The sequence below is a fragment of the Gallus gallus genome, chromosome 16, assembly GCF_016699485.2.
Source record: "Gallus gallus isolate bGalGal1 chromosome 16, bGalGal1.mat.broiler.GRCg7b, whole genome shotgun sequence".
Classification (NCBI taxonomy): Eukaryota; Metazoa; Chordata; class Aves; order Galliformes; family Phasianidae; genus Gallus; species Gallus gallus.
Genome location: NC_052547.1, coordinates 1,853,004 through 1,878,229, shown reverse-complemented (window position 1 = coordinate 1,878,229; position 25,226 = coordinate 1,853,004). Strand labels below are relative to the sequence as shown.

General features: G+C 55.2%; 4 protein-coding genes across 9 annotated transcripts; 2 read left to right on the top strand and 2 right to left on the bottom strand.

Moving 5' to 3' along the window:
• Positions 1 to 2,949: 2,949 nt before the first annotated feature.
• On the top strand, positions 2,950 to 22,290 carry LOC417058 (major histocompatibility complex Y, class I heavy chain-like). 3 transcript variants are annotated; one of them, XM_040648721.2, is made up of 7 exons: positions 19,428 to 19,504; positions 19,631 to 19,891; positions 20,137 to 20,412; positions 20,508 to 20,780; positions 20,861 to 20,959; positions 21,074 to 21,106; positions 21,265 to 22,290. In XM_040648721.2, the coding sequence occupies exons 1-6, from the start codon at positions 19,441 to 19,443 to the stop codon at positions 21,076 to 21,078; spliced, it is 978 nt and encodes a 325-aa protein (XP_040504655.1). In that variant the 5' UTR covers positions 19,428 to 19,440; the 3' UTR covers positions 21,079 to 21,106; positions 21,265 to 22,290. The 3 variants fall into 3 exon arrangements, 1 of the variants encoding a protein (XP_040504655.1); XR_005840172.2 differs by lacking the exon at positions 19,428 to 19,504 and adding an exon at positions 2,950 to 3,176 and having other exon boundaries at positions 20,861 to 21,106; XR_005840171.2 differs by having other exon boundaries at positions 20,861 to 21,106.
• On the bottom strand, positions 3,949 to 6,067 carry LOC124417248 (C-type lectin domain family 2 member I-like). Of its 4 annotated transcripts, none has more exons than XM_046901590.1 (7): positions 6,042 to 6,067; positions 5,706 to 5,836; positions 5,455 to 5,612; positions 5,259 to 5,369; positions 4,788 to 4,969; positions 4,416 to 4,522; positions 3,949 to 4,192 (listed from the first exon to the last, which is right to left on the bottom strand). In XM_046901590.1, exons 1-7 carry the CDS (start codon positions 6,042 to 6,044, stop codon positions 4,051 to 4,053), a joined length of 834 nt encoding a protein of 277 aa, XP_046757546.1. In that variant the 5' UTR covers positions 6,045 to 6,067; the 3' UTR covers positions 3,949 to 4,050. The 4 variants fall into 4 exon arrangements, with proteins under 4 accessions (XP_046757546.1, XP_046757547.1, XP_046757548.1 ...); XM_046901591.1 differs by having other exon boundaries at positions 5,706 to 5,833; XM_046901592.1 differs by having other exon boundaries at positions 5,706 to 5,787.
• Positions 9,354 to 11,049, top strand: LOC124417244 (class I histocompatibility antigen, F10 alpha chain-like). The gene is made up of 5 exons (XM_046901564.1): positions 9,354 to 9,449; positions 9,576 to 9,836; positions 10,082 to 10,357; positions 10,453 to 10,725; positions 10,806 to 11,049. The coding sequence occupies exons 1-5, from the start codon at positions 9,395 to 9,397 to the stop codon at positions 10,988 to 10,990; spliced, it is 1,050 nt and encodes a 349-aa protein (XP_046757520.1). The 5' UTR covers positions 9,354 to 9,394; the 3' UTR covers positions 10,991 to 11,049.
• On the bottom strand, positions 13,494 to 15,957 carry LOC124417254 (C-type lectin domain family 2 member D-like). Its single transcript, XM_046901610.1, has 7 exons — positions 15,800 to 15,957; positions 15,472 to 15,602; positions 15,224 to 15,378; positions 15,028 to 15,138; positions 14,557 to 14,738; positions 14,185 to 14,291; positions 13,494 to 13,961 (listed from the first exon to the last, which is right to left on the bottom strand). The coding sequence occupies exons 1-7, from the start codon at positions 15,800 to 15,802 to the stop codon at positions 13,820 to 13,822; spliced, it is 831 nt and encodes a 276-aa protein (XP_046757566.1). The 5' UTR covers positions 15,803 to 15,957; the 3' UTR covers positions 13,494 to 13,819.
• Positions 22,291 to 25,226: the final 2,936 nt, after the last annotated feature.

Genomic DNA, 25,226 nt, shown 5'->3' with positions numbered 1-25,226 from the left:
TGTTCAGTCTAGAGAAGAGGAGGCTCAGGGGAGACCTTATTGCTCTCTATAACTACCTGAAGGGAGGTTGTGGTGAGCTGGGGGTCAGCCTCTTCTCTCGGGTGACAGTGATAGGACGAGAGGGAATGGCTTCAAGCTGCGCCGGGAAGATTCAGGCTGGACGTTAGGAAATACTCCTTCTCTGAAAGGGTGGTCAGGCACTGGAATGGGCTGCCCAGAGAGGTGGTGGAGTCACCGAGCCTGGTGGTGTTCAAAGAGCGTTTGGACGTTGTGTTGAGGGACATGGTTTAGCGAGAACCATTGATGTAGGGCAAATGGTTGGACAGGATGATCCTGTGGGTCTTTTCCAACCTTAGCGATTCTAGGATTCTATGATTCTATGAGCACGTGACTGCCTGGAGCGGACGGGGGCTGGAGCCACCCTTTCTGTCTCAGTGATGCCTCTGGGAGCACAGTGCTGTCTGAGTCTGCGCAGGCTCCCTTTCCCCCCACCCTTTCCTCCTGCAGCACAAGGATGAACGCTGCGTTCCTCAGCTCACCCCTTTCTCCAAACTGTTACTGGGAGGGGTGAGTTCATTTCTCTCTGATATCTTTCCCTACAGCACCTATTTCTCAAATAAAGGCCGTGTCACCGCCTTTGTTTGCTCTACACCACGTTCACCCAAAACTTCTCAAGGCTTCAGCCCCGTGGCTCGGTGAAGCTCCCTGCCACGCACAGCCCTTCCCTCAGAGACTTTTTTTTTACACAAAAAGTGGAGAAATTTAGGTTAGATGTAAGAGGGTAATGTTTTACTCAAAGGTGAGGTCCCAGCACAGGCTGCCAGGAGAAGCCGTGGATAACCCCCCTCCGGGAGCATCCCAGGACAGGCTGGATGAGACCCTGAGCAGCCTGATCTGGTGGGGGACAAGCAGCCCACAGCAGGGGGCTGGAACCACATGGGCCTGAAGGACCCCTTCAGCTTCAGCTTCAGCCATTCTATGATTCTGTAACTCTTTCCAGGCACGGGAGACCTCAACTGCACGTTGTGTGTGTGCTGGGAGAGGGCCAAATAACAGCATTTTACAGCCAGGAAAATAAAGACAAAATCACCTCTCCAATGTCCTGCTGATCACTTGATAGAATCATAGAATGACCAGGGTTGGAGAAGACCTACAAGATCATCCAGTCCAACCCCTTCTCTTCTGTGCTGTTTTTCAATCAAGACCCTAAAAACACATCCTGAAGTTCTGTACCACAGGAAAATTTGGGAAAACAGGGGGAGTTTGACCCCTGCTTTCCCATGTATGAAACAAAGAAAGAATAAGAAGCGACTATACCGTATCCCAAGAGAGAAACTGAAGCGTTTTGTTTGTTGTCAATTTCATCACACAGACAGGAGGTGCAATAGAGGAAGGGAAGCAGATTGCTCACCCCTTTCAGAACACTCCACGATCGCAGGGGAAAACTCCGCCAAGGAGGGATCCCCAACCAGAAATCCTCACCCAGTGGCTGTCAGCTCTTCTATGGGGTCTAAGAGGAGTGCAGCCAGGCTCAAACCCTTCCTGCTGCACAGCTGCATCGCCTTCACCTCTGCTGCCTGTGCTGAGCGGTCCTTTCCCAGGTGATCCATCAGAGGGTCAGGCTGGGACTCAGCAGTTCCCATGCAGGCAGCGATGCTATGGGGCAGTGACACTATTGGGCAACGTTATGGGGTAGAGACACAATGGAGTGGTGCTGCTATGGGGCAGTGCAGCTACGGGGCAGTGAGGCTTTGGGGCAGTGATGCTATGGGGCAGTGCTGCTATGGGGCAGTGAGGCTTTGGGGCGGTGCTGCTATGGGGCGGTGCTGCTATGGGGCAGTGAGGCTTTGGGGCGGTGCTGCTATGGGGCAGTGATGCTATGGGGCAGTGAGGCTTTGGGGCGGTGCTGCTATGGGGCAGTGAGGCTTTGGGGCGGTGCTGCTATGGGGCAGTGAGGCTTTGGGGCGGTGAGGCTTTGGGGCGGTGCTGCTATGGGGCAGTGATGCTATGGGGCAGTGAGGCTTTGGGGCGGTGCTGCTATGGGCCAGTGAGGCTTTGGGGCGGTGAGGCTTTGGGGTGGTGCTGCTATGGGGCAGTGAGGCTTTGGGACGGTGCTGCTATGGGGCAGTGTTGCTATGGGGCAGTGAGGCTTTGGGGCGGTGCTGCTATGGGGCGGTGCTGCTATGGGGCAGTGAGGCTTTGGGGCGGTGCTGCTATGGGGCGGTGAGGCTTTGGGGCGGTGCTGCTATGGGGCGGTGCTGCTTTGGGGCGGTGAGGCTTTGGGGCGGTGCTGCTATGGGGCGGTGCTGCTATGGGGCGGCTGTGACAGTGGGAAAGAACAGCACGGTGGAAAGGCGATACAGGAGAGGAATGGCAAAGGGACAAACAGGAAAGGAACGCTCAGCGGTCTGCGAACATCTCGGCTCACGGGGAGATACCCCCCCAGGGAGGGATCTCCACGCACAGAGCCTTCCCAGCCGCTCTCAGCCCTTCCATGAGGTCTCAGAGCAGTGCGGGCAGGCTCCGCCCCTCCCGCTCACACCGCTGCACCGCCTCCAGCTGTGCCGCCAGGGCTGCCCGCTCCTTTCCCAGGTGCTCCATCGCTGGGTCAAGCCGGGACTCGGCAGCTCCCATTGGGGCACGAAGAGGCCGAGGCGGCCGACGGCAAACGGCGACCGTCCCGCGGGAACCGCGAGACACGGGAGAGGATCTCAGCCGTCGGCCGGGCGGCGCTTCGCCCACGGGGACAGCGGGCAGCAACCGCGGGAAACGCGGCCCGGTGCGTCCGCAGGCCGTGAAGCAGCGCAGGAAGCGCAGGGACACGGCGGGGAACGACCCCGGCGGACTGAGCGGCGCTCCGCCCTGTGACGCCTTCACGGCCCGCCGCGGCGCCCGGCGATGACATCACATCCGGCCTGGAGCGGAAGCGCAGTGTGGACGGGCGTGGAAGGGGGGGGGGGGGCTGATGGAGAAAGAATGGCGGTGCTTCCGTGCCTGGGGCAGCGCTCCCGTCCCGTCCCGTCCCGTCCCACAACGCTGCGGGAAGCGATGGCAGCGGCTGCAATAGAGCACGCTTTGCTTACTGCAAACTCCGCGTCTTTACGATGGGCAGCGGCTTGGCAGGATGGGCAGAGAAAGAAATCGAAGGAGTCCCGAAGGCGTGTGACTCCCTGAAGGTATTGGCCAGTGCAGATCCCGGGAAGGTTGTGGCTGTGCAGAGGCCTCTTCTGCACGGAGACACTGGGTGAGCTGCCAGCAGCTTCCATTGCTGCCCAGCTAAGCGTACCCGAAGTCATGGGCTGTACCTGAAGGGGGCCTCCAGGAAAGCTGGGAGGGGTCTGTTTTGTAAGGGCGTGGAGCGACAGGAGGAGGGGAAATGGCTTTAGAGTGGAAGAGGGTGGATTTAGACAGTGGAGTAGGTTGTGGATGCCCCCGCCCTGTGAGCAGCCTGGTGTGGTGGGAGGTGTCCCTGCCTCCAGCCGGGGATGGAACTGAATGGTCTGAAAGGTCCCTTCCAACCCAAACCATTCTATGGTTCTTTGTAAACTGCAGGGAATTGCAGAGGAGAATGGCTTTAAGAAGCCAATAGCACTAGAGATGCAGCGTGCAGTTCAGAGAGCACCTCTGTGCAGTGAGGTCAGAGCGTGCCTGAAACAATACGGCCCGGACAGAGACTGGCTCAGAATGATGACAGAATCATAGAGGCACAGGGCTGGAAAGGACCTACAGGATCATCCCGTCCAACTGTCCTCCAATCACCATCACCACCGCTGAGCTCCTCAGCCTCATCTCGTAGCACCTCATCCACAATGTCAGTGGTTTATGGGCTGGTTCGGCCCGGTTCCGTGAGTAGCGGGGCAGAGGGACCCACGGATCGACACCCCAGAAAAGGGGAACAGGGAAAAGGATAGCGAGATGGGCCCAAAAACAACACGGCAGCAACGATCTGAGCAGAAACAAAGTAATTGACTAGAAACGACATCGGGCTGCAAGAAAATACACTGTAATACAACAGCAGCACTGGCACAAGGTTGGTGGTGATGGGATCTCTCATTGTGGGTGCACCTTTTGCTTCCAGAGGACGTAGTGGTCAGCTCTGCTGCAGACCCAGTGCTTGTGTAGGTGGCACAGGGATGAGCTGATCCTATCCCCATTCAGGTACGCACATCGGCCTCCACCTCGCAGCTCAAACCTGTGCCCAAGAGGGAGGAGAATGGGAAAGGTGCCCCAATCTGCTGAGAAAAGCTGGGGCTGCCTCTCCTGGGGAAGCAAGGGCAGAAAGGGCTCATGGTGGAGCACCAAGCCTGAGCCTGGCGGGCCACGGTAAACCACGGCTGTGGCACCAGGAGAAGGTCCCCATCCCAAAGAGAGCCCGTGGGAAGTCATGGCCTGGACAGCTGGACAGACAGACTGACCAGTTGGTGAAGGCTGTGCCATCGCTCCATGTCCACTGGGCGTCCTCTTCTTCCCTGTGCAGCCCGATCCAACAGTTTGCCGGGCCCTGGAAGCGCATCATGAAATCCTTTAAAGGAAGAGAGTGTTGAATGTTAGGAGGTTTTAGCATCTGTCCCACCCACATCTCAGGCTCCAGCAGGCTGCAAGGCGCTGCGTTCTGCTGCGTGGACGAAGCTTGTTTGTGCTTCCATGGCACAAGAGCTGCCCCCAGAGGTGCACATCTCGGGACGTCCCCCAGATGGATGCGGGAGGGGTGAGGGGCAGTAACGTGCCGCTGTCCCTCCCCAGCCTGGTGCCTTCCCCAGAGCTTTGGGCTCATGTCCCCATCTCACCATCTCCTCCGCACTGCCTATGGTGGCCAGGGAAGCTCCGTGGGCATTGCAGTGCTCCCTGCTGCTGTTCCAATCATTCTCCTCCTTCGAAAAATAATAGCATTTCCCCTGGAATCCGACCCAGGCGTTGGGGCATGCGTGGCCAAAGGCTGAGAAAGGTGGGATGGAGGCCCGCCGACACACTGAAAATGAGGAATTGAACAAATGTGGGGCAAGGAGCAGGACATCTGCATTTCTCTCACCTCCCTCCGACCGCGGTGGGAGATGAGGCCGCAGCACGTCACAGTGCAGCCCGGGGGCGGTTAGAAAAGTTGAGCAGAGCGTGGTGTAGGGCACCACGTGGCTGCCCCAGAGCACGTGGGAGCAGGGCTGTGCTTGAGGAGCGCATCTACGTGCTGGAAACCCCAATTCCCTGCTCTGTACCCAAACCTGAGGCATCCTCTCACCGTGGGGTCGCTTGGTGGCACTCACCGGTCGATATCACCAGCACCACCAGCATGAGGATGAGTGCTCCCACCGCTGCATGCACGGCAATGAGCTGCACACGGGATCTCCTCCTTCCCGTCCCATGGCACCGGGAGCCTGGGGGGCAGAGAGTGGGTGGGGACACGCCCTTCTACTCCTGTTCCCCCACATGCCCTCCTTCCTGCTCAGTCCCCACCATTACCCCATTGCGGTTTTTCCCCACTCTGCCCAAGGGGTTCCGTTACTGCTTTGTGCTCTAAAAATGTTTCCTGTTGGTCTCCTTCTCCCATAGCGGGTGTGGAAGTATTGGACTCCAGCACCGATATGTGCACATCCTCTTCTGGGAGCTGGGGGTCAGAACTGGAAGGCAGATGTTGGTAGAAGTGGTTTTCCTCTTTCTGTTTCCCTTTTTTCCACCCATTCCACTCTTTTGCTCCCCATCCCCAGCCTTACCCTGTTGGGATCCTTCTCCTCTGGTGTGCTGTGGGTTCTGGTGCTGCTTTGTGCTCTGAGAAATGGTTCAGTCGTTCTCCCTCTGCAGGCGTGGAAACCTTGTGCTTCAGTATTGGTATTTGCACAGACTGCTGTGGGGTGGACAGTTAGGATGGGGGGGATAGAAGAAAGGACTGAAGGAGGGGCTCGGGAGGATTAGAAAGGGGGGAGAAAAAGGAGAGAGAAAGGGGAGTGGAAAGAAGGAAAGAAGGAAAGAGAGAGGAGCAAGAGGAGCAGGAAGGAGTTCAGTGCAGTGTGAAATGTGAAGACGTGAGAAGCCAAAGCCGGTGTTGGTACCATTCAGCTGAGCAGCGTGTGCAGGCAGAGGATCTGTCTGGGGAAGCCAAACCACGCTGACAGAGCGTTCCTGTGGTCATGCTGCATCTTTCAAATTTCCCACTGGAAACAGCAGCGGTTCGTTCAGACGGTTGGTGGGAGGTCCTTCGCAGTACAGAGCCCAGCTCACACAGCTGTGCTCGGCTCTGAGCAGTTACAGGAGGAGAGGAGAACCCACATCCGTAGGTGATAAACAAGTAGTTGATCAGGACGCAATCTCTGATCAAAGCCAGTTTTACTCACCACTGCAATGCTGGCTGTCCCGCATAAAGCAGCACACACAGAAAGCAGTGTTATGTCTTTTATGCCCAGCACCACGGTGAAGCCCTTTGCTCCCTGGGCTCTCCTCGCCCACCTTGGAGCTCGGGCTGATGTTTGCAGCTTTGTGAGAAACACGCTCCAGGTCTACAATTTCGAATCAGGCCGAGATCTCTGTGAAGAGCAGTGTGTCCATGATTGCAACAACGGGCGCACGCCCCCTACTGCCAAGGCAGAAATTGCACTCCTGATGAGTGAAATCCACTCTGTTTTCTCCCCTGGGTCCAACACAGGCAAAGCCTCTCCTGGCACTCATTGGTGGAACATCTCAGGCTCCCAGTCGTCCGAAGCTGTTGCTCCATTATGTTTCCATACAACGTCTCTTAGCAACCCATTGTCTTTGGATATGTTCTTTACCTTTTAGGGAGATAGGAGGACAACATTTCCAACAGTCTGCACACTCCTTCTGTCCTGTGCTAGGCTCTCCCCTACCCTATAGAATTTCCTTACCTGATGCCTGTGCCAATTCTATCCAGATCGGATTGCTCAGTCTCAACTTTACTCTGTTCAGCAGCTTTCTCTGTGAAAAACAAGTTAATCTAAACGACATAAAGAAATACTGGAAATTTCCACTACAAAAACACAATGTACCTCTCACACATGGCTGACCGGGTCCTTTCTCCAGGTGATCTGTCAGTGGGTCAGGCCAGGACTCAGCAGTTCCCATACAAGCAGCGATGCCATGGGGCAGCTGTGCCACGACCTGTCTGGGGAGTCAAAAATATTCCACAGCGCTGCAGGAAGAGGGGGAGCGGCTGTGGTTTTCTAAGTTCTCTCCTCCTATTCAGCCATGGTTCTGCCCACAATGGCGGTTGGTGCACTCAATGTGGGGGGGGGCCTCCGCAGTACACAGCCCAACCCACACGGCCAAGCTTGGCTCTGAGCCATCAGCTGAAAATGAGAACCCGCACCCGTTGGTGATACCCAAGTAATGTATCAGGATGGGATCTCTGATCAAAGCAGGTTTTAGTCCCACTGCAATGTCGGCTGTCCCGCATGTAGCAGCACACACAGAAAGCAGCGTTACGTCTTTTATACCCTGTTACCCAATGTTGATTTCTTCCTCCCATGGTTCTTCATTGGCTGAGTGCTTCAGGTTCACAAATCTTCCCGACGCTCAGCTGAATGCATCCATACCTGCTGAGCACAAATCGTTGCTATCTGAACATGGATACTGCTCATTGTTTTGCTTCTCCTCCTTCAATTCCCTATCACTCAGGGCTTGTCTGTCCAGCACCAGCAATTAGCAGTCTTCCAACATAACGAGCCCATTGATATCCCTGTCACAGTGTTTGGGAGTGGGATGTGCAATCTGTCTGTACCTCCAGGCTCAGAGCTATTCCAGACGGCTGCACAGAGCAGAGCTGCAGTCTCTGTACCAATAAATGACCCCATCCACCTCATCTCTGTGACCATCAATTACTGCACCTCTCTGCTGAGCGTGCACAGATCGTCAGAGAGCCCTGGTGAAGGAAAAAGACCCCTCTGGAAAGAACTATCAGTAAAATATTTATGCTGTTAGTTGTAATGCAGAAACAACATCCCATTCCCACAGTACCAAAGTGCCCCACAATTCCACACTGGCAGAAGAAGAGGACAAAAGAAGGGCCGTCCAGCCGAGGGAATGCAGCATATGTAGGTTCTGCCCGCGCCCCATTCCTCAACAAACCATCCGTTTGGCTTTCGTCACTCTCTCCAACCACTGACTGTCGTTATCGTTTAATTACCTCTGAGCCTTCCGCTGTGATTGCAGACACGCTTGGGAAGTGGGCAGTGCTTCCAAAGCCCCGAGGATTCCCACAGAGCAACACAGCTCATTTCTTAGGAGGCTGGATTATAAATGCAAATACTCTCTGGCCACAGGAGCCAGGCAATGGGAACCTGGCAGCATACGACACTGAAATGCCTACCGATTGGGTGCAGATGGCTTTCCAAGGCTGTGTTTCTGCATTGGATATGGAAAAGGGGGACCTGGCCTGAAGAAGCAGAGCACCATGTCTGTATTCTGTAACTGGTCCTTAGAAACAGCTGGTGTGAAAAGGTAGAAATACCACAGATGTGAGTGGCATGCTTTGGAAATGGAGTTGCTGAATGATGGGATTAATTCTCACTTGCAGAACTGCAATAGCTTGTGAACGTTGTGAATAGTGTGGGTATTATTATGGGCTGGGAAGGCTGTTGTAAGGCTGCTGTGTTAGGATAAGAGCGCCTCAGCAGAAGAAAAGCAGAGTTACCAAGCATGAGAGAAGCCAAGGCCTGCACACAGGGCCGGGTGTTCTCACTGTGTGGGAGGGAACGGATGGATACCTTCTTGGCTGCCAAGAGAAGCCTGCGGGCCACCATGAGGGGGCTGTGAGGTGCCACGGAGCCTCCCCTCGGTCTCCTCCTGTCTGGGCAGAACAACCCACAAAGCTCAGGTGCTGCTCATAGCCGCTGCCCTCGGGACCATTCCCCATCCGGTGGGGATCAGTGGTAATCCTTTCCACCCTTGAGGTCTCTGTGCCTCTCTGCACCCAACCTATCCTTGCAGAGATGGGAGAGCAATGGGAACACACCAGTGCCAGGCACACGGAACACACTGGCAGGAGTGTTCCGTGTGCCTGGCACTGGTGGTGTTCCCATTGCTCTCCCATCTCTGCACTGTGATAGACAACTACCCTTCCCTTTCCTTCCCTTCCCTTCATCCCGCAGACAGAGGCCCTCGGCCACCTCCCCTGGCTCAGGGACACGGCCCCGGTGATGACACGGCGTTGTGCGGACAGCCCCGCTGCTGCCGGGGTCGTGCCACGGACCCCTCGTCCCCTCCCGCCCTCTGAGTTTTCGATTTCCATTCTGACAACCCTCGCGAGCGAGATCTGCCTGGCTCCCGGTGATGTCACCCTTGCTCACTGTCGCCATTGGCCGGGATGGGCGGAGGCACCAATGGGGACGCGGGGCGGGGTCTGGGGTGTCCGCGAAATTCAACGGTGCGGTGCAGTGTGGTGGGTTGCCGTGCCATGGGTCCGAGCGAGGCGGTGTTGCTGGGGCTGCTGCTGGGCGCGGCGGAGTGCGGTGAGTGCTGCGGGACCGGTCTGCCCCCGGCATCGGGACCCGCGGCTCCTCGCTCCCCGACGCCGGAGCTGCGTCCGCGGGACCCCCACTCGCGGCTCACGGCTCCGACGCCGTCTGTTCCCGCAGGGTCGCACTCCCTGCGCTACTTCATGACCGGGATGACGGATCCCGGCCCCGGGATGCCGCAGTTCGTGATCGTCGGGTACGTGGATGGCGAACTCTTCGGGAAGTACGACAGTAAGAGCCGGTGGGTGCACCCCATCGTGGAGAAGCTGCCGCAGGAGGATCAGGAGCACTGGGACACACAAACCCTGAAGGCCCGGGAGGGTGAGCTGGAGTTCTCCGAGGGGCTGCACAGGCTGCAGGTGCGCTACAACAGAAGTGGAGGTGAGCATTGCCGAAGCCACAGTGCTATGGAACTGGGACGGGAGCTCTGTGGGGCAGGGGCTTCTGCCAGCCCCACTGAGGGTTGGATGCGCCCCATGCCCTGCTATAGTGGGCTGTGTGTGTGTGGTGTCACCACCCAGGGGCTGCCCCGTTTCAGATCTCACCCACCCCATCCCAGCCCCACAGCACTCGCAGTGCCCAAGAGCCTATGAAGTCCCTCACCCCCCACCCTGGCTGTGCCTCAGGGTCTCACACACTGCAGAAGATGTTTGGCTGTGACATCCTGGAGGACGGCAGCATCCGAGGGTACGATCAGTATGCATTTGATGGGAGGGACTACATTGCCTTTGATATGGACACGATGACGTTCACCGCGGCGGATCCAGTGGCAGAAATCACCAAGAGGAGATGGGAGACAGAAGGGACGTATGCTGAGAGATGGAAGCATGAGCTGGGGACTGTCTGTGTTCAGAACTTGAGGAGATACCTGGAGCATGGGAAGGCAGCGCTGAAAAGGAGAGGTGAGGATGGGAGGGGGAGGTGGGGCTGGGCTGGGTGTGGGGCGGGGGTTCAGTGTGGAGAGCTCAGCCCAGCTTACAGCATCATCCATCTGCAGTGCTGCCTGAGGTGCGAGTGTGGGGGAAGGAAGCGAACGGGATCCTGACCTTGTTCTGCCGCGCTTATGGCTTCTACCCGTGGCCCATCAGCATCAGCTGGATGAAGGACGGCATGGTCCGGGACCAGGAGACCCACTGGGGGGGCGTCGTGCCCAATAGGGATGGCACCTACCACGCCTCGGCTGCCATTGATGTGCTGCCGGAGGATGGGGACAAGTACCGGTGTCGCGTGGAGCACACCAGCCTGCCCCAGCCTGGCCTCTTCTCATGGGGTGAGCTGGCAGCGTGGGGTATGTGGGGTTGGGATTCGGGGGCCGCCCCTTCCTTTCCTGACAACTGCGCTCTCCCCCAGAGCCGCAGCCCAACTTGATCCCCATTGTGGCCGGGGCGGTCGTCGCCATCGTGGCTGTCATCGCTGTTGTCGATGGATTATTGGTGTGGAAGAGCATGTCAGGTAAAAGCAGAGAGCTGGGGGGAGAAAGCAGGAACTGCAGGTGGGGCCTGGACCCCCTTGGGAATGCCCATGTTCTGACATGAGCGCAATGCTGGCACTTCTTTCTGTCTGCAGGGTAGGAGAAGTATAGTTACGAAGCAGCACCAGGTGAGTGCCAAGGGCAGAACTGTCCCCTGCCAGTGCTTGGGGTCAGGGCACTCTGGGGCCCCTCGTTGCTTTGGGGTAATAGTGCTAGTGGTGGCATGATGCTCCATGTCCCACAGCGAGCACAGAGCCAGGGCTCACTGCTCTCCCTCCCTTGCAGGCCACGACGGAGAATCCAGCGGCTCGGCCACAGCTTTAGTGTGGAACGGGGGCTCAGGAGGGGTCCCTGTGGTTGGAGCGGTCCCAGTTCCCTGCACTCCCCCGTTGGACCCACGTCCGGGGCAATACTGGGCCCAGCCCTCCCTGCTGAACCCCCAGGGTGGTGAGTCAGGATGTGGATGTGGCCCCACATGATACCATCTCTTCTCACCCCCACAGGAAGTGAACTTTCCATCTGAGTGCTGTGCTACTTCAGCCAGCCCTGCATGCATGTGTTTGGAGTTTGTGGGTGTGTGTATCTGTGTTTGCTCAACTTCCTGCATCTCCTCGGGCTGACGCAGTGTGTGCTCCCCTGCTCACACACTGTTTCCAACAGTTAGCACATGGGTTCTGCCCTGTGCTACACTCTCTCCTACCATGTAGGATTATCTTAGCTGGTGCCTGTGCCAATTGTACCCAGGTCAGAACACCCCAGTCTCAACTTTGTTCAGCTGCTTTCTTTGTGAAAAGCAGCTCTCAGCGCTGTGCTCATGGCAGTCAGCCGTTAGCTTCAAAACCTTGTTGGGCAGCGCATGCCTTGGATGGGTGCTGCTGACCAGGCTTTGAGCCAAGCTGGCATGGTTTTGTAATTTTGCCATTGGTATTCCACATCATAGCATCATGGACAGCCCGGGTAATTACAGGGTTAATAGTCCGGTTCCGTGGATTGACAACCTTCCAGATACCTGCTTCTCAAAAGAGAAGAAGAACTGCGTATCCCAGAGGACCTCACGGTCAGAGAGGGAAGATACGTCACTGAAATCACGGGATATGAGTTGCGTGATCAGGCTCACACTCTCTCTCCGGCAGCCACGCAGAGTGCTGGGTGTGCTTCCGAGCTGTGCGCCTTCATTCAAGCAGACCTTTCGGTTTTGGAAGCTTTCTCTTATTTTACCTGATTTATTACCCTTACTTTCAATTCGATTGTATTATATTGTGTTATCTTGCATTCCAATATCACGGTTAGTAAAGTAAGGTTTCCACCTTAGATTGTTGCCACTGCTCTGTTCTTTTTCCCTCTCTGAGCCCAGCTCCCGTTCCCCTGCCCCTTTCCCTTTTCCTTTCCCATTCTTGGGTGCCAGGGGGCCCACGGGCTCACTGCCCCCCTGTCACGGGCATAGATTGATCTAGATTGAGCTAGATAACTCCGTGACAGCTTTTGGTGGAGAATGCGGGCAATCTGAAGCTTTTAACGCTAACAGAGAAAAGAAAGGATTTCTTTAAGCTGGAGACTGCCAGACTGCAAGGCAGTGCTAGTGTGACCTTCATAGATGAGATTATAGTCTGGGCAGTCTGCCGAACTCCGGACACTGTACCCAGTAGTTGTTGTTGTTGTTGTTTTTCCCCCCATTTTAGCAGCTACCTGTACACACTGGAACAGGTTGCCCAAGGAGGCTGTGGATGCCCCATCCCTGGAGGCATTCAGGGCCAGGCTGCATGTAGCTCTGGAAAGCCTGGTCTGGGGGTTGGCGACCCTGCACACAGCAGGGAGGTTGGAACTCAATGAGCACTGTGGTCCTTTTCAACCCAGGCCATTCTATGATTCTACGATTCTATGAATAGATGCTAAACTTGAACAGCTATTTCAGGCCATGTGCAACAGAGTGCTCACAGTGTGAAGTGCTTCTGCTGTGTGGTTCCTGAAGGGCGAGAAGGACGGTGCTGCTGAGCACCAGCAGCAAACAAACCTGTGGTCGCTGTGATGTGAGCATGTGCAGTGTGTACAGCGGTGACAGCAGAAAGGAGCCCAGGCTGAACCCAGAGGTGGTAACCAACATGGCTACTCAGAAGGAAAAATGCTTTGCAAGGGAGGAAGGAACAAACAGCCTTGGAAAGAATTAGGGAAGGAGATCAACGCTGTGACCGGCGGGTATTGAGCTGTTCTACCAATAATGCTTTGCTTTAAGGATCTGTGGCGAGATCTGGTGTTGCCTCCACCCTTCCAGCCCCACGTGCTGAGTGTTGGGGGCTGTGATCCATCTGGTGGCAGCTCAGCACCAGAAAGCTGCGAGTCGCTGCCCCCTCCCACTGGGACAAGGAGAGAATCAGGAAAGAGGAAAGAACTCGTGTGCTGAGACAGGCTGTGTTTACTAAGAAAAGTAGAAGAGAAATAGCAGTATTGATACACTCAGTGGCTGTGTTGGGTCTGTGGTGCCGGTTCTGTCACACCCCGCTCCCCCACCTCCTGGTGCCAACCTCCAGCCCTTCCTTCCCCCCCACTGGTGGGACACTGAGAAACTGAAAACTGAAACTCCCTCATCTCTGTGCAGCACTGTTCAGCAGCTGCTGAAAGGCAATCATCTCCAGCCCAGATGTGCAAACGGAACTTGTCTGTGAGAGGAAAATGAGGACAGAGAGTGCCTGAAACATTACGGCCCGGACACAGAGAGTGGCTCTGAATGATGATAGAATCATAAAGCACAAGGTTGGAAAGGACCTACAGGATCATCCCCTCTAACCATCCTCCTATCACCATCACCACCGCTGAGCTCCTCAGCCTTATCTCGTAGCACCTCATCCAGTTCTGCATTTCTGTGGTCTTTCAGTGTGCGGTGCGGAGACGGGGTGTGTCATTGTGGGTGCACCTTTTGCTTCCAGAGGACGTAGTGGTCAGCTCTGCTGCAGACCCAGTGCTTGTGTAGGTGGCACAGGGATGAGCTGATCCTGTCCCCGTTCAGGTACGCACATCGGCCTCCACCTTGCAGCTCAAACCTGTGCCCAAGAGGGAGGAGAATGGGAAAGGTGCCCCAATCTGCTGAGAAAAGCTGGGGCTGCCTCTCCTGGGGAAGCAAGGGCAGAAAGGGCTCATGGTGGAGCACCAAGCCTGAGCCTGGCGGGCCACGGTAAACCACGGCTGTGGCACCAGGAGAAGGTCCCCATCCCAAAGAGAGCCCGTGGGAAGTCATGGCCTGGACAGCTGGACAGACAGACTGACCAGTTGGTGAAGGCTGTGCCATCACTCCATGTCCACTGGGCGTCCTCTTCTTCCCTGTGCAGCCCGATCCAACAGTTTGCCGGGCCCTGGAAGCGCATCATGAAATCCTTTAAAGAAAGAGAGTGTTGAATGTCAGGAGGTTTTAGCATCTGTCCCACCCACATCTCAGGCTCCAGCAGGCTGCAAGGCGCTGCGTTCTGCTGCAAGGAAGAAGCTTGTTTGTGCTTCCATGGCACAAGAGCTGCCCCCGGAGGTGCACATCTCAGGATGTCCCCCAGATGGATGCGGGAGGGGTTAGGGGCAGTAACGTGCCGCTGTCCCTCCCCAGCCTGGTGCCTTCCCCAGAGCTTTGGGCTCATGTCCCCATCTCACCATCTCATCTTCACTGCCTATGGTGGCCAGGGAAGCTCCGTGGGCATTGCAGTGCTCCCTGCTGCTGTTCCAATCATTCTCCTCCTCGGAAAAATAATAGCATTTCCCCTGGAATCCGTCCCAGGCGTTGGGGCATGCGTGGCCAAAGGCTGAGAAAGGTGGGATGGAGGCCCGCCGACACACTGAAAATGAGGAATTGAACAAATGTGGGGCAAGGAGCAGGACATCTGCATTTCTCTCACCTCCCTCCGACCGCGGTGGGAGATGAGGCCGCAGCACATCACAGTGCAGCCCGGGGGCGGTTAGAAGAGTTCAGCAGAGCGTGGTGTAGGGCACCACGTGGCTGCCCCAGAGCACGTGGGAGCAGGGCTGTGCTTGAGGAGCGCATCCATGTGCTGGAAACCCCAATTCCCTGCTCTGTACCCAAACCTGAGGCATCCTCTCACCGTGGGGACGCTTGGTGGCACTTACCGGTCAATATCACCAGCACCACCAGCATGAGGATGAGTGCTCCCAGCGCTGCATGCACGGCAATGAGCTGCACACAGGATCTCCTTCTTCCCATCCCATGGCACCAGGAACCTGGGAAGCAGCAAGCGGGTGGGGGCATATCCTTCTACTCCTGTTCCCCCCCAGGCTCTCCTTCCTGCTCAGTCCCCACCATTACCCCACTGGAGTCCTCCACTCTGCCCAAGGGGCTCTGGTGCTGCTTTGTGCTCTGAAAATGTTTCCTGTTGGTCTCCTTCTCCCATAGCGGGTGTGGAAGTATTGGACTCCAGCACCGATATGTGCACATCCTCTTCTGGGAGCTGGGGGTCAGAACTGGAGGGCAGATGTTGGTAGAAGTGGTTTTCCTCTTTATGTTTCCCTTTTTTCCACCCAGTCCACTCTTTTGTTCCCCATCCCCAGCCTTACCTTGTTGGGATCCTTCTCCTCTGGTATGCTGTGGGTTCTGGTGCTGCTTTGTGCTCTGATGAATGGTTCAGTCGTTCTCCTTCTGCAGGCGTGGAAACCTTGTGCTTCAGTATTGGTATTTGCACAGACTGCTGTGGGGTGGACAGTTAGGATGGGGGGGATAGAAGAAAGGACTGAAGGAGGGGCTCGGGAGGATTAGAAAGGGGGGAGAAAAAGGAGAGAGAACGGGGAGTGGAAAGAAGGAAAGAGGGAGGAGCAAGAGAAGCAGGAAGGAGTTCAGTGCAGTTTGACATGTGAAGACGTGAGAAGCCAAAGCCGGTGTCGGTACCATTCAGCTGAGCAGCATGTGGAGGCAGAGGATCTGTCTGGGGAAGCCAAACCACGCCTACAGAGCATTCCTGTGGTCATGCTACATCTTTCAAAGTTCTCTTTGTTTGGTTCACACAGTTGGTGGGAGGTCCTTCGCAGTACAGAGCCCAGCTCACACAGCTGTGCTCGGCTCTGAGCAGTTACAGGAGGAGAGGAGAACCCACATCCGTTGGTGATAAACAAGTAGTTGATCAGGACGCTACCTCTGATCAAAGCCTGTTTTATTCACGACTGCAATGCCGGCTGTCCCGCATGCAGCAGCACACACAGAAAGCAGCGTTCCGTCTTTTATGCCCAGCACCACGGTGAAGCCCTTTGCTCCCTGGGCCCTCCTCGCCCACCTTGGAGCTCGGGCTGATGTTTGCAGCTTTGTGAGAAACACGCTCCAGGTCTACAATTTCGAATCAGGCCGAGATCTCTGTGAAGAGCAGTGTGTCCATGATTGCAACAACGGGCGCACGCCCCCTACTGCCAAGGCAGAAATTGCGCTCCTGATCAGTGAAATCCACTCAGTTTTCTCCCCTGGGTCCAACACAGGCAAAGCCCCTCCTGGCACTCATTGGTTGAGCATCTCAGGCTCACAATGGTCCGAAGCTGTTGCTCCATTATGTTTCCATACAATGTCTGTTAGCAACCCATTGTCTTTGGGTATGTTCTGTACCTTTTAAGGAGATAGGAGGACAACATTTCCAACAGTCTGCACACTCCTTCTGTCCTGTGCTAGGCTCTCCCCTACCCTATAGAGTTTCCTTACCTGATGCCTGTGCCAATTCTACCCAGGAGGGAATGCCCCAGTCTCAACTTTACTCTGTTCAGCAGCTTTCTCTGTGAAAAGCAACTTAATCTAAACAACATACAGAAATACTGGAAATTTCCACTGCAAAAACACAATCTACGTCTCACACATGGCTGACCGGGTCCTTTCTCCAGGTGATCTGTCAGTGGGTCAGGCCAGGACTCAGCAGTTCCCATACAGGCAGCGATGCCATGGGGAAAGCAATGCCATGAAGCATTGCTATGGGGCTGTGACAATAAGGGGTGGCAACAGTATGAGGCAGTGCTAAGCAGCAGTGATATTATGGGGGACTGCTGTGGTGAAGTGATGCTAAGGAGCAACAGTACAATCAAAAAGATTAAAGAGGAGGAAGGACGAGACAGGAGAGGAAAGGCAAAAGGGACAAAGAGGAAAAGATCACTCAGTCATCTGAGGACACCTCAGCTTATGGGAAAAAAAACTGCACAGGAGGATCTCCAAGCAGACACCCTGCCTCATTGGCAGAGAGCCCTTCAATGGGGTCTAAGAGAGGTGCAGCCAGGCTCCACCCCTCCTGCTCACACCACTGCATCACCTTCACCTGTGCTGCCAGGGCTGACTGGTCCTTTGCCAGGGGATCCATCGCTGGGTCAGGCCGGGACTCAGCAGTTCCCATACAGGCAGCGATGCCATGGGGCAGCTGTGCCACATTCTGTCTGGGGAGGAGAAAACATTCCACAACGCCGCAGGAAGAGGGGGAGCAGCTGCGGTTTTCTATGTTCCCTCCTCCTACCCAGCCGTGGTTCTGCCCATAGCAGTGGTTGGTGCACTCAATGTTGGGGGGGGGGGGTGGCTTTTGCAGTACACAGCCCAACCCACACAGCCAAGCTTGGCTCTGAGCCATCAGCTGAAAACGAGAACCCGCACCCGTTGGTGATACCCAAGTAATGTATCAGGATGATATCTCTGATCAGAGCAGGTTTTATTCACCATTGCAATGCCGGCTGTCCCGCATGCAGCAGCACACACAGAAAGCAGCGTTACATCTTTTATGCCCTGTTACCCAATGTTGATTTCTTCCTCCCATGGTTCCTCATTGGCTGAGTGCTTCAGGTTCACAAATCTTCCCGACGCTCAGCTGAACGCATCCATACCTGCTGAGCACAAATCATTGCTATCTAAACATGGATACTGCTCATGGTTTTCCTTCTCCTCCATCAATTCCCTATCACTCAGGGCTTGTCTGTCCAGCACCAGCAATTAGCAGTCTTCCAACATAACGAGCCCATTGATATCCCTGTCACACTGTTTGGGAGTGGGATGTGCAACCTGTCTGTACCTCCAGGCTCAGAGCTATTCCACATGGCTGCACAGAGCAGAACTGCAGTCTCTGTACCAATAAATGACCCCATCCACCTCATCTCTGTGACCATCAATTACTGCACCTCTCTGCTGAGCGTGCACAGACCGTCAGAGAGCCCTGGTGAAGGGAAAAGACCCCTCTGAAAAGAACTATCAGTAAAATATTTATGCTGTTAGTTCTACTGCAGAAACAACATCCCATTCCCACTGTACCAAAGTGCCCCGCAATGCCACGTTGGCAGAAGAAGAGGACAAAAGAAGGCCCCCCCAGTCGAGAGAATGCAGCATATGTAGGTTCTGCCCGCGCCCCTTTCCTCAACAAACCATCCGTTTGGCTTTCGTCACTCTCTCCAACCACTGATTGTCGTTATCGTTTAATTACCTCTGAGCCTTCCGCTGTGATTGCAGACACGCTTGGGAAGTGGGCAGTGCTTCCAAAGCCCCGAGGATTCTCACAGAGCAACACAGCTCATTTCTTAGGAGGCTGGATTATAAATGCAAATACTCTCTGGCCACAGGAGCCAGGCAATGGGAACCTGGCAGCATACGACACTGAAATGCCTACCGATTGGGTGCAGATGGCTTTCCAAGGCTGTGTTTCTGCATTGGATATGGAAAAGGGGGACCTGGCCTGAAGAAGCAGAGCACCATGTCTGTATTCTGTAACTTGTCCTTAGAAACAGCTGGTGTGAAAAGGTAGAAATACCACAGATGTGAGTGGCATGCTTTGGAAATGGAGTTGCTGAATGATGGGATTAATTCTCACTTGCAGAACTGCAATAGTTTGTAAACGTTGTGAATAGTGTGGGTATTATTACGGGCCGGAAAGGCTGTTGTAAGGCTGCTGTGTTAGGATAAGAGAGCCTCAGCAGAAGAAAAGCAGAGTTACCAAGCTTGAGAGAAGCCAAGGCCTGCACACAGGGCGGGGTGTTCTCACTGTGTGGGAGGGAACGGATGGATACCTTCTTGGCTACCAAGAGAAGCCTGCGGGCCACCATGAGGGGGCTGTGAGGTGCCACGGAGCCTCCCCTCGGTCTCCTCCTGTCTGGGCAGAACAACCCACAGAGCTGAGGTGCTGCTCGTAGCCGCTGCCCTCGGGATCATTTCCTGTCGGGTGGGGATCAATGGTGATCCTTCCCACCCTTGGGGTCTCTGTGCCTCTCTGCACCCAACCTATCCTTGCTGGGAGGAGCGTTCCGCGTGCCCCACACTGGTGGTGCTCCCATCGTTGCCCTCGACCGCGCTCTGGCGGACGGCTCCTTCCCTTCTTCCCTTCATTCCCGGGGTCGCCCCACGGACCCGCTCGTCCCCTCCCGTCCTCCGAGCTTTCGCTTTCACTTTTGACAACCCTCGCGAGCGAGATCTGCCTGGCGCCCGGTGACGTCACCCGCGCTCACGGACTCCATTGGCGGGGAGAGGGGGAGGCACCAATAAGGACGCGAAGCGGAGTCTGGGTAGTCCGCGGAGCGGCGGCGAGCGGTGAGATGGGTCCGAGCGAGGTGGTGGTGCTGGGGCTGCTGCTGGGCGCCCTGGGCGCGGCGGTGTGCGGTGTGTACTGCGGGACCGGGCTGCCCCCGGCACCGGGACCCGCGGCTCCTCGCTCCCCGACGCCGGGGCTGCGTCCGCGGGACCCCCACCCGCGGCTCACCGCTCCGACGCCGTCTGTCCCCGCAGGGTCGCACTCCCTGCGCTACTTCCTGACCGGGATGACGGATCCCGGCCCCGGGATGCCGCGGTTCGTGATCGTCGGGTACGTGGACGGCAAAATCTTCGGTATCTACGACAGTAAGAGCAGGACTGCACAGCCCATTGTGGAGATGCTGCCGCAGGAGGACCAGGAGCACTGGGCTGCGCAGACCCAGAAGGCCCGGGGCGGTGAGCGGGATTTTGACTGGTTCCTGAGCAGGCTGCCGGAACGCTACAACAAAAGTGGAGGTGAGCGTGGGGGAAGCTGCAGCGCGATGCATCTGGGACAGGAGCTCTGTGTGCCGAGGGTGTCCGCCAGCCCCACTGAGGTCTGGCCGTGCCCCACGCCCAGCTGTGCTGGGCCGTCCATGTGTGGTGGCACTGTCCCTGGGCCGCCCTGCTCCTGCGCCCACCCACCCCACCCCAGCCCCATGGCACTCACGGTGCCCCACAACCCAAGAAGCCTCTCACCTATCACTCTGGCTGTGCCTCAGGGTCTCACACGATGCAGATGATGATCGGCTGTGACATCCTGGAGGATGGCAGCATCCGGGGGTACGATCAGTATGCATTTGATGGGAGGGACTACATTGCCTTTGATATGGACACGATGACGTTCACCGCGGCAGACCCGGTGGCAGAAATCACCAAGAGGAGATGGGAGACAGAAGGGACGTATGCTGAGAGATGGAAGCATGAGCTGGGGACTGTCTGTGTTCAGAACTTGAGGAGATACCTGGAGCATGGGAAGGCAGCACTGAAAAGGAAAAGTGAGAATGGGAGGGGGACGTGGGGCTGGGCTGGGTGTGGGGCAGAGGCTCAGTGTGGGGTGCTCAGCCCGGCCCACAACATCAACCACCTGCAGTGCAGCCCGTGGTGCGAGTGTGGGGGAAGGAGGCCGACGGGATCCTGACCTTGTCCTGCCACGCTCACGGCTTCTACCCGCGGCCCATCACCATCAGCTGGATGAAGGACGGCATGGTCCAGGACCAGGAGACCCAGTGGGGGGGCGTCGTGCCCAATAGGGATGGCACCTACCATGCCTCGGCGGCCATTGATGTGCTGCTGGAGGATGGGGACAAGTACCGGTGCCGTGTGGAGCACGTCAGCCTGCCCCAGCCCGGTCTCTTCTCATGGGGTGAGCTGGCAGCGTGGGGCACATGGGGTTGGGATTCGGGGGCTGCCCCTTCCTTTCCTGACAACAGTGCTCTCCCCCAGAGCCGCAGACCAACTTGATCCCCATTGTGGCCGGGGCGGTCGTCGCCATTGTGGCTGTAATCATGTTCGTTGGATTGGTGGTGTGGAAGAGAAAGTCAGGTAAAAGCAGAGAGCTGGGGGGAGAAAGCAGGAACTGCAGGTGGGTCCTGAACCCCCTCGGGAATGCCCATGGTCTGACATGAGCCCAATGCTGACACTTCTTTCTGTCTGCAGGGTAGGAGAAGAAGGGTTACGAAGCAGCAACAGGTGAGTGCCAAGGGAAGAACTGTCCCCTGCTAGTGCTTGGGGTCAGGGCACTCTGGGGCCCCTCGTTGCTTTTGGGGTCACAGTGGTGATGGTGGCATGATGCTCCATGCCCCACAGCGAGCACAGAGCCAGGGCTCACTGCTCTCCCTCCCTTGCAGGCCACAACGGAGAATCCAGCGGCTCAGCCACAGCTTTAGTGTGGAACGGGGGCTCAGGAGGGGTCCCTGTGGTTGGAGCGGTCCCAGTTCCCTGCACTCCCCCGTTGGACTCACGGCCGGGGCAATACTGGGGCCAGCCCTCCCTGCTGAACCCCCAGGGTGGTGAGTCAGGATGTGGATGTGGCCCCACATGATACCATCTCTTCTCACCCCCACAGGAAGGGAACTTTCCATCTGAGTGCTGTGCTACTTCAGCCAGCCCTGCATGCATGTGTTTGGAGTTTGTGGGTGTGTGTATCTCTGTTTGCTCAACTTCCTGCATCTCCTCGGGCTGACGCAGTGTGTGCTCCCCTGCTCACACACTGTTTCCAACAGTTAGCACATGGGTTCTGCCCTGTGCTAGGCGCTCTCCTACCATGTAGGATTATCTTACCCGGTGCCTGTGCCAACTGTACTCAAGTCGGAATGCCCCAGTCTCAACTTTGTTCAGCAGCTTTCTTTGTGAAAAGCAGCTCTCAGCGCTGTGCTCATTGTAGTCAGCCATTAGCTTCAAAACCGTGTTGGGCAGCTCATGCCTTGGATGGGTGCTGCTGACCAGGCTTTGAGCCAAGCTGGCATGGTTTTGTAATTTTGCCATTGGTATTCCTCATCATAGCATCATGGACAGCCCGGGTAATTACAGGGTTAATTGTCCGGTTCCGTGGATTGACAACCTTCCAGATACCTGCTTCTCGAAAGAGAAGAAGAACTGCGTATCCCAGAGGACCTCACGGTCAGAGAGGGAAGATACGGCACTGAAATCACGGGATATGAGTTGCGTGATCAGGCTCACACTCTCTCTCTGACAGCCACGCAGAGTGCTGGGTGTGCTTCCGAGCTGTGCGCCTTCATTCAAGCAGACCTTTCGGTTTTGGAAGCTTTCTCTTATTTTATCTTATTTATAACCTGTACTTTCAATTTGATTGTATTATATTGTGTTATCTTGCATTCCAATATCACGGTTAGTAAAATAATGTTTCCACCTGAGATTGTTGCCACTGCTCTGTTCTTTTTCCCTCTCTGAGCCCAGCTCCCGTTCCCCTGTCCCCTTTCCCTTCCCATTCTTGGGTGCCAGGGGGCCCACAGGCCCACTGCCCCCCTGTCACGGGCATAGACTGATCTAGATTGAGCTAGATAACTCCGTGACAGCTTTTGGTGGAGAATGCGGGCAATCTGAAGCTTTTAACGCTAACAGAGAAAAGAAAGGATTTCTTTAAGCCGGAGACTGCCAGACTGCAAGGCAGTGCTAGTGTGACCTTCATAGATGAGATTATGGTCTGGGCAGTCTGCCGAACTCCGGACACTGTACCCAGTAGTTGTTGTTGTTGTTTTTCCCCCATTTTAGCAGCTACCAGCTATGAGTCTGCTCTTTATTGCAGGAGCGTTGTATAAGGGATTAAGGACAATCATGATCTTGGGAAATTATTGGCCTATAATTAACATCATGATTTCGTGTTGTGGAATTGTGTTCATGTGTACCCAAATAAAGGCCCTGATGGAGACACCTGCCTGGTACCTTTATGCAATGTGGTATAATCTTAATTTTGACACTTTCAAACCAGTTTCCAGGCTTTCTTCTCAGTTTGTCACGTGTTTTTTCAAATGCCGAGCTGGAGCTCATACTCACGTGCATGTTATCGATCTCCTTGAATGTTTTCTTCTCCATTTGTGTTATGTGGAAGAAGTCTCCTCCAAAACCAGAGAATGCTGACTGGCAGGGAATATGGAGAGGTTTAGGAGAAATCTTAGAAGCGTGGGGACCTGCAATGTCATGGCACTCCACTCTTGAACACCTGTGGGATCCCAAGAAACTAAGCCAGTATTTGAGTCAGGGATAGTACGGCTCAGACAGATCGAAGGAGGTACGGCTTATTTGGGGCTTGGCTTGTGCTTACCGTGCTCTATATAATACTCTTCTGGAGAGAGAGAGTTTCCAAGCAGAGGTTGAAGCCAAAGGGGGAAATCTCCAAGTCGAATCTGATCAGTCACAGGAGACACCAGTAGCAGTGTCAGCTGCCCCTGTGGAAGGCAAGAAATGGAAGTGGGTGTCCACGCGTCTGGAATGGAAAAAAGAAGCAGCAGCTGCGGAGGAGGAGGTAGAGGAAGATCCAGGCCAGGGGGCCTCTTCAGAGCCATGAAAGGGAAAAGCAAAAACCAAGAGACACGGAGAGGCGAGTGATGAAGAGGAAGTCTCTATTTCTGTTTGCCAACCTCTGAAGATGACTGAAATCCAAGGCTCAAGGAAAGAGTTTACACGGCATCCGAACAAAACCCTTGTCACCTGGTTGCTTCGCTGTTGGGATGGCGGGGCCAGTAGCTTGTCTCTGGATGGTAACGAAGCCCGCCAACTAGGAGGCATTGCCAAAGACTCATCTATTGACAGAGGGATTAGTAGATGTTTGGATGGAGCCACCACCCTCTGGGAACAAATGTTAGTAGCCATCAGGGAAAGGCATCCCGTCAGAGACAGTCTGAAGCCTGTGATGAAGAAGTGGGATACAGCTGAAAAAGGTATCCAGTATTTGAGGGACATAGCTGTGGTGGGAATGGTGTATGACCCTAATTTTGCTCCTAACGATCCACGCCAAGGTCATGATCCGCAGAGAGTGAGAACAATGCCTGATATATGGCAGAAACTCACAAGAACAGCACCAGATCTACCCCCAACACACGCTTCCATTTCAGCCATCTCAGAATGAGCAAAGACTGGATGAATTACAAGAACTTGTAGTGTGACACTTGAAGTGTCTCTATTGATTAATCGTGACGAGCCCGTAGAAGTATCAGAAACGTTTGATGAAGATCAGGATAAGCAAAGGGGCCTAATGAAAGAACTGATCAAGCTAATGAAAATCCACTTAATTAAATTTAGGGGATGGACCCTTCTCCTCACCCGCATCATCAAAAATCTCAGCTACTGAAGGCAAATTCTTTCCTGCTCAAATGAGGAACATTGTAGGATTGCATTGCGTATTGCCTTGTGGCGTTACCTCAGTGACCACAGAGAAGACATGAGGAAGTGGCATGACCACACTACTCCTGTACTGCAAGCACGGGTGAGAGCATTACAGAACTAATCAACCAGCGGTGTAGTTGCTCCAGTTACCACAGGTAATGAATAGAAGGGCCCTTCCCTCTATCAGGGGAGGGAGAGGGATAACAGAGTTTATTGGACTGCGCGGATCCGATGGCCTGGCACATCAGAACCACAGAAATATAAGGCCCTGGTGGATACCGGTGCACAGTCCACTCCAATGCCCTTGAGTCATGAAGGGACAGAATCAATCCGTATTTCTGGAGTGGCTGGGGGCTCTCAAGAACTGACTGTGTTGGAGGCCGAAATAAGCCTCACTAGTAAAGGCTGGCAAAAACACCCTATTGTGACTGGCCCAGGGGCTCCATGCATGCTGGGTATCGATTCCCTCAGAAGGGGGTATTTCAAGGATCCCAAGGGGTATCGATGGGCCTTTGGAATAGCTGCTGTAGATACAGACAACATTCAGCAGCTGTCTGTTTTGCCTGGCCTGTCAGAAGATCCTTCTGTTGTGGGGTTGCTGCGAGTAAAAGAGCAGCAGGTACCGATTGCCACAAAAGCAGTGCACAGACGGCAGCACTGCACCAACAGGGACTCCTTGCTCCCCATTCATAAGTTGATTTGTCAGCTAGAGAGTCAAGGACTGATCAGCAGAACGCACTCGCCTTTTAACAGCCCTCTATGGCCAGTGCGTAAAGCCAGTGGAGAACGGAGGCTGACGGTAGACTACCGCAGCCTGAATGAAGTCACACCCCCACTGAGTGCTGCTGTGCCGGACATGTTAGAACTGCAATATGAACTGGAGTCAAAAGCAGCCAAGTGGTATATGCCACCAGTGACATTGCTAATGCCTTCTTTTCCATTCCTCTGGCCACAGAATGCAGGCCGC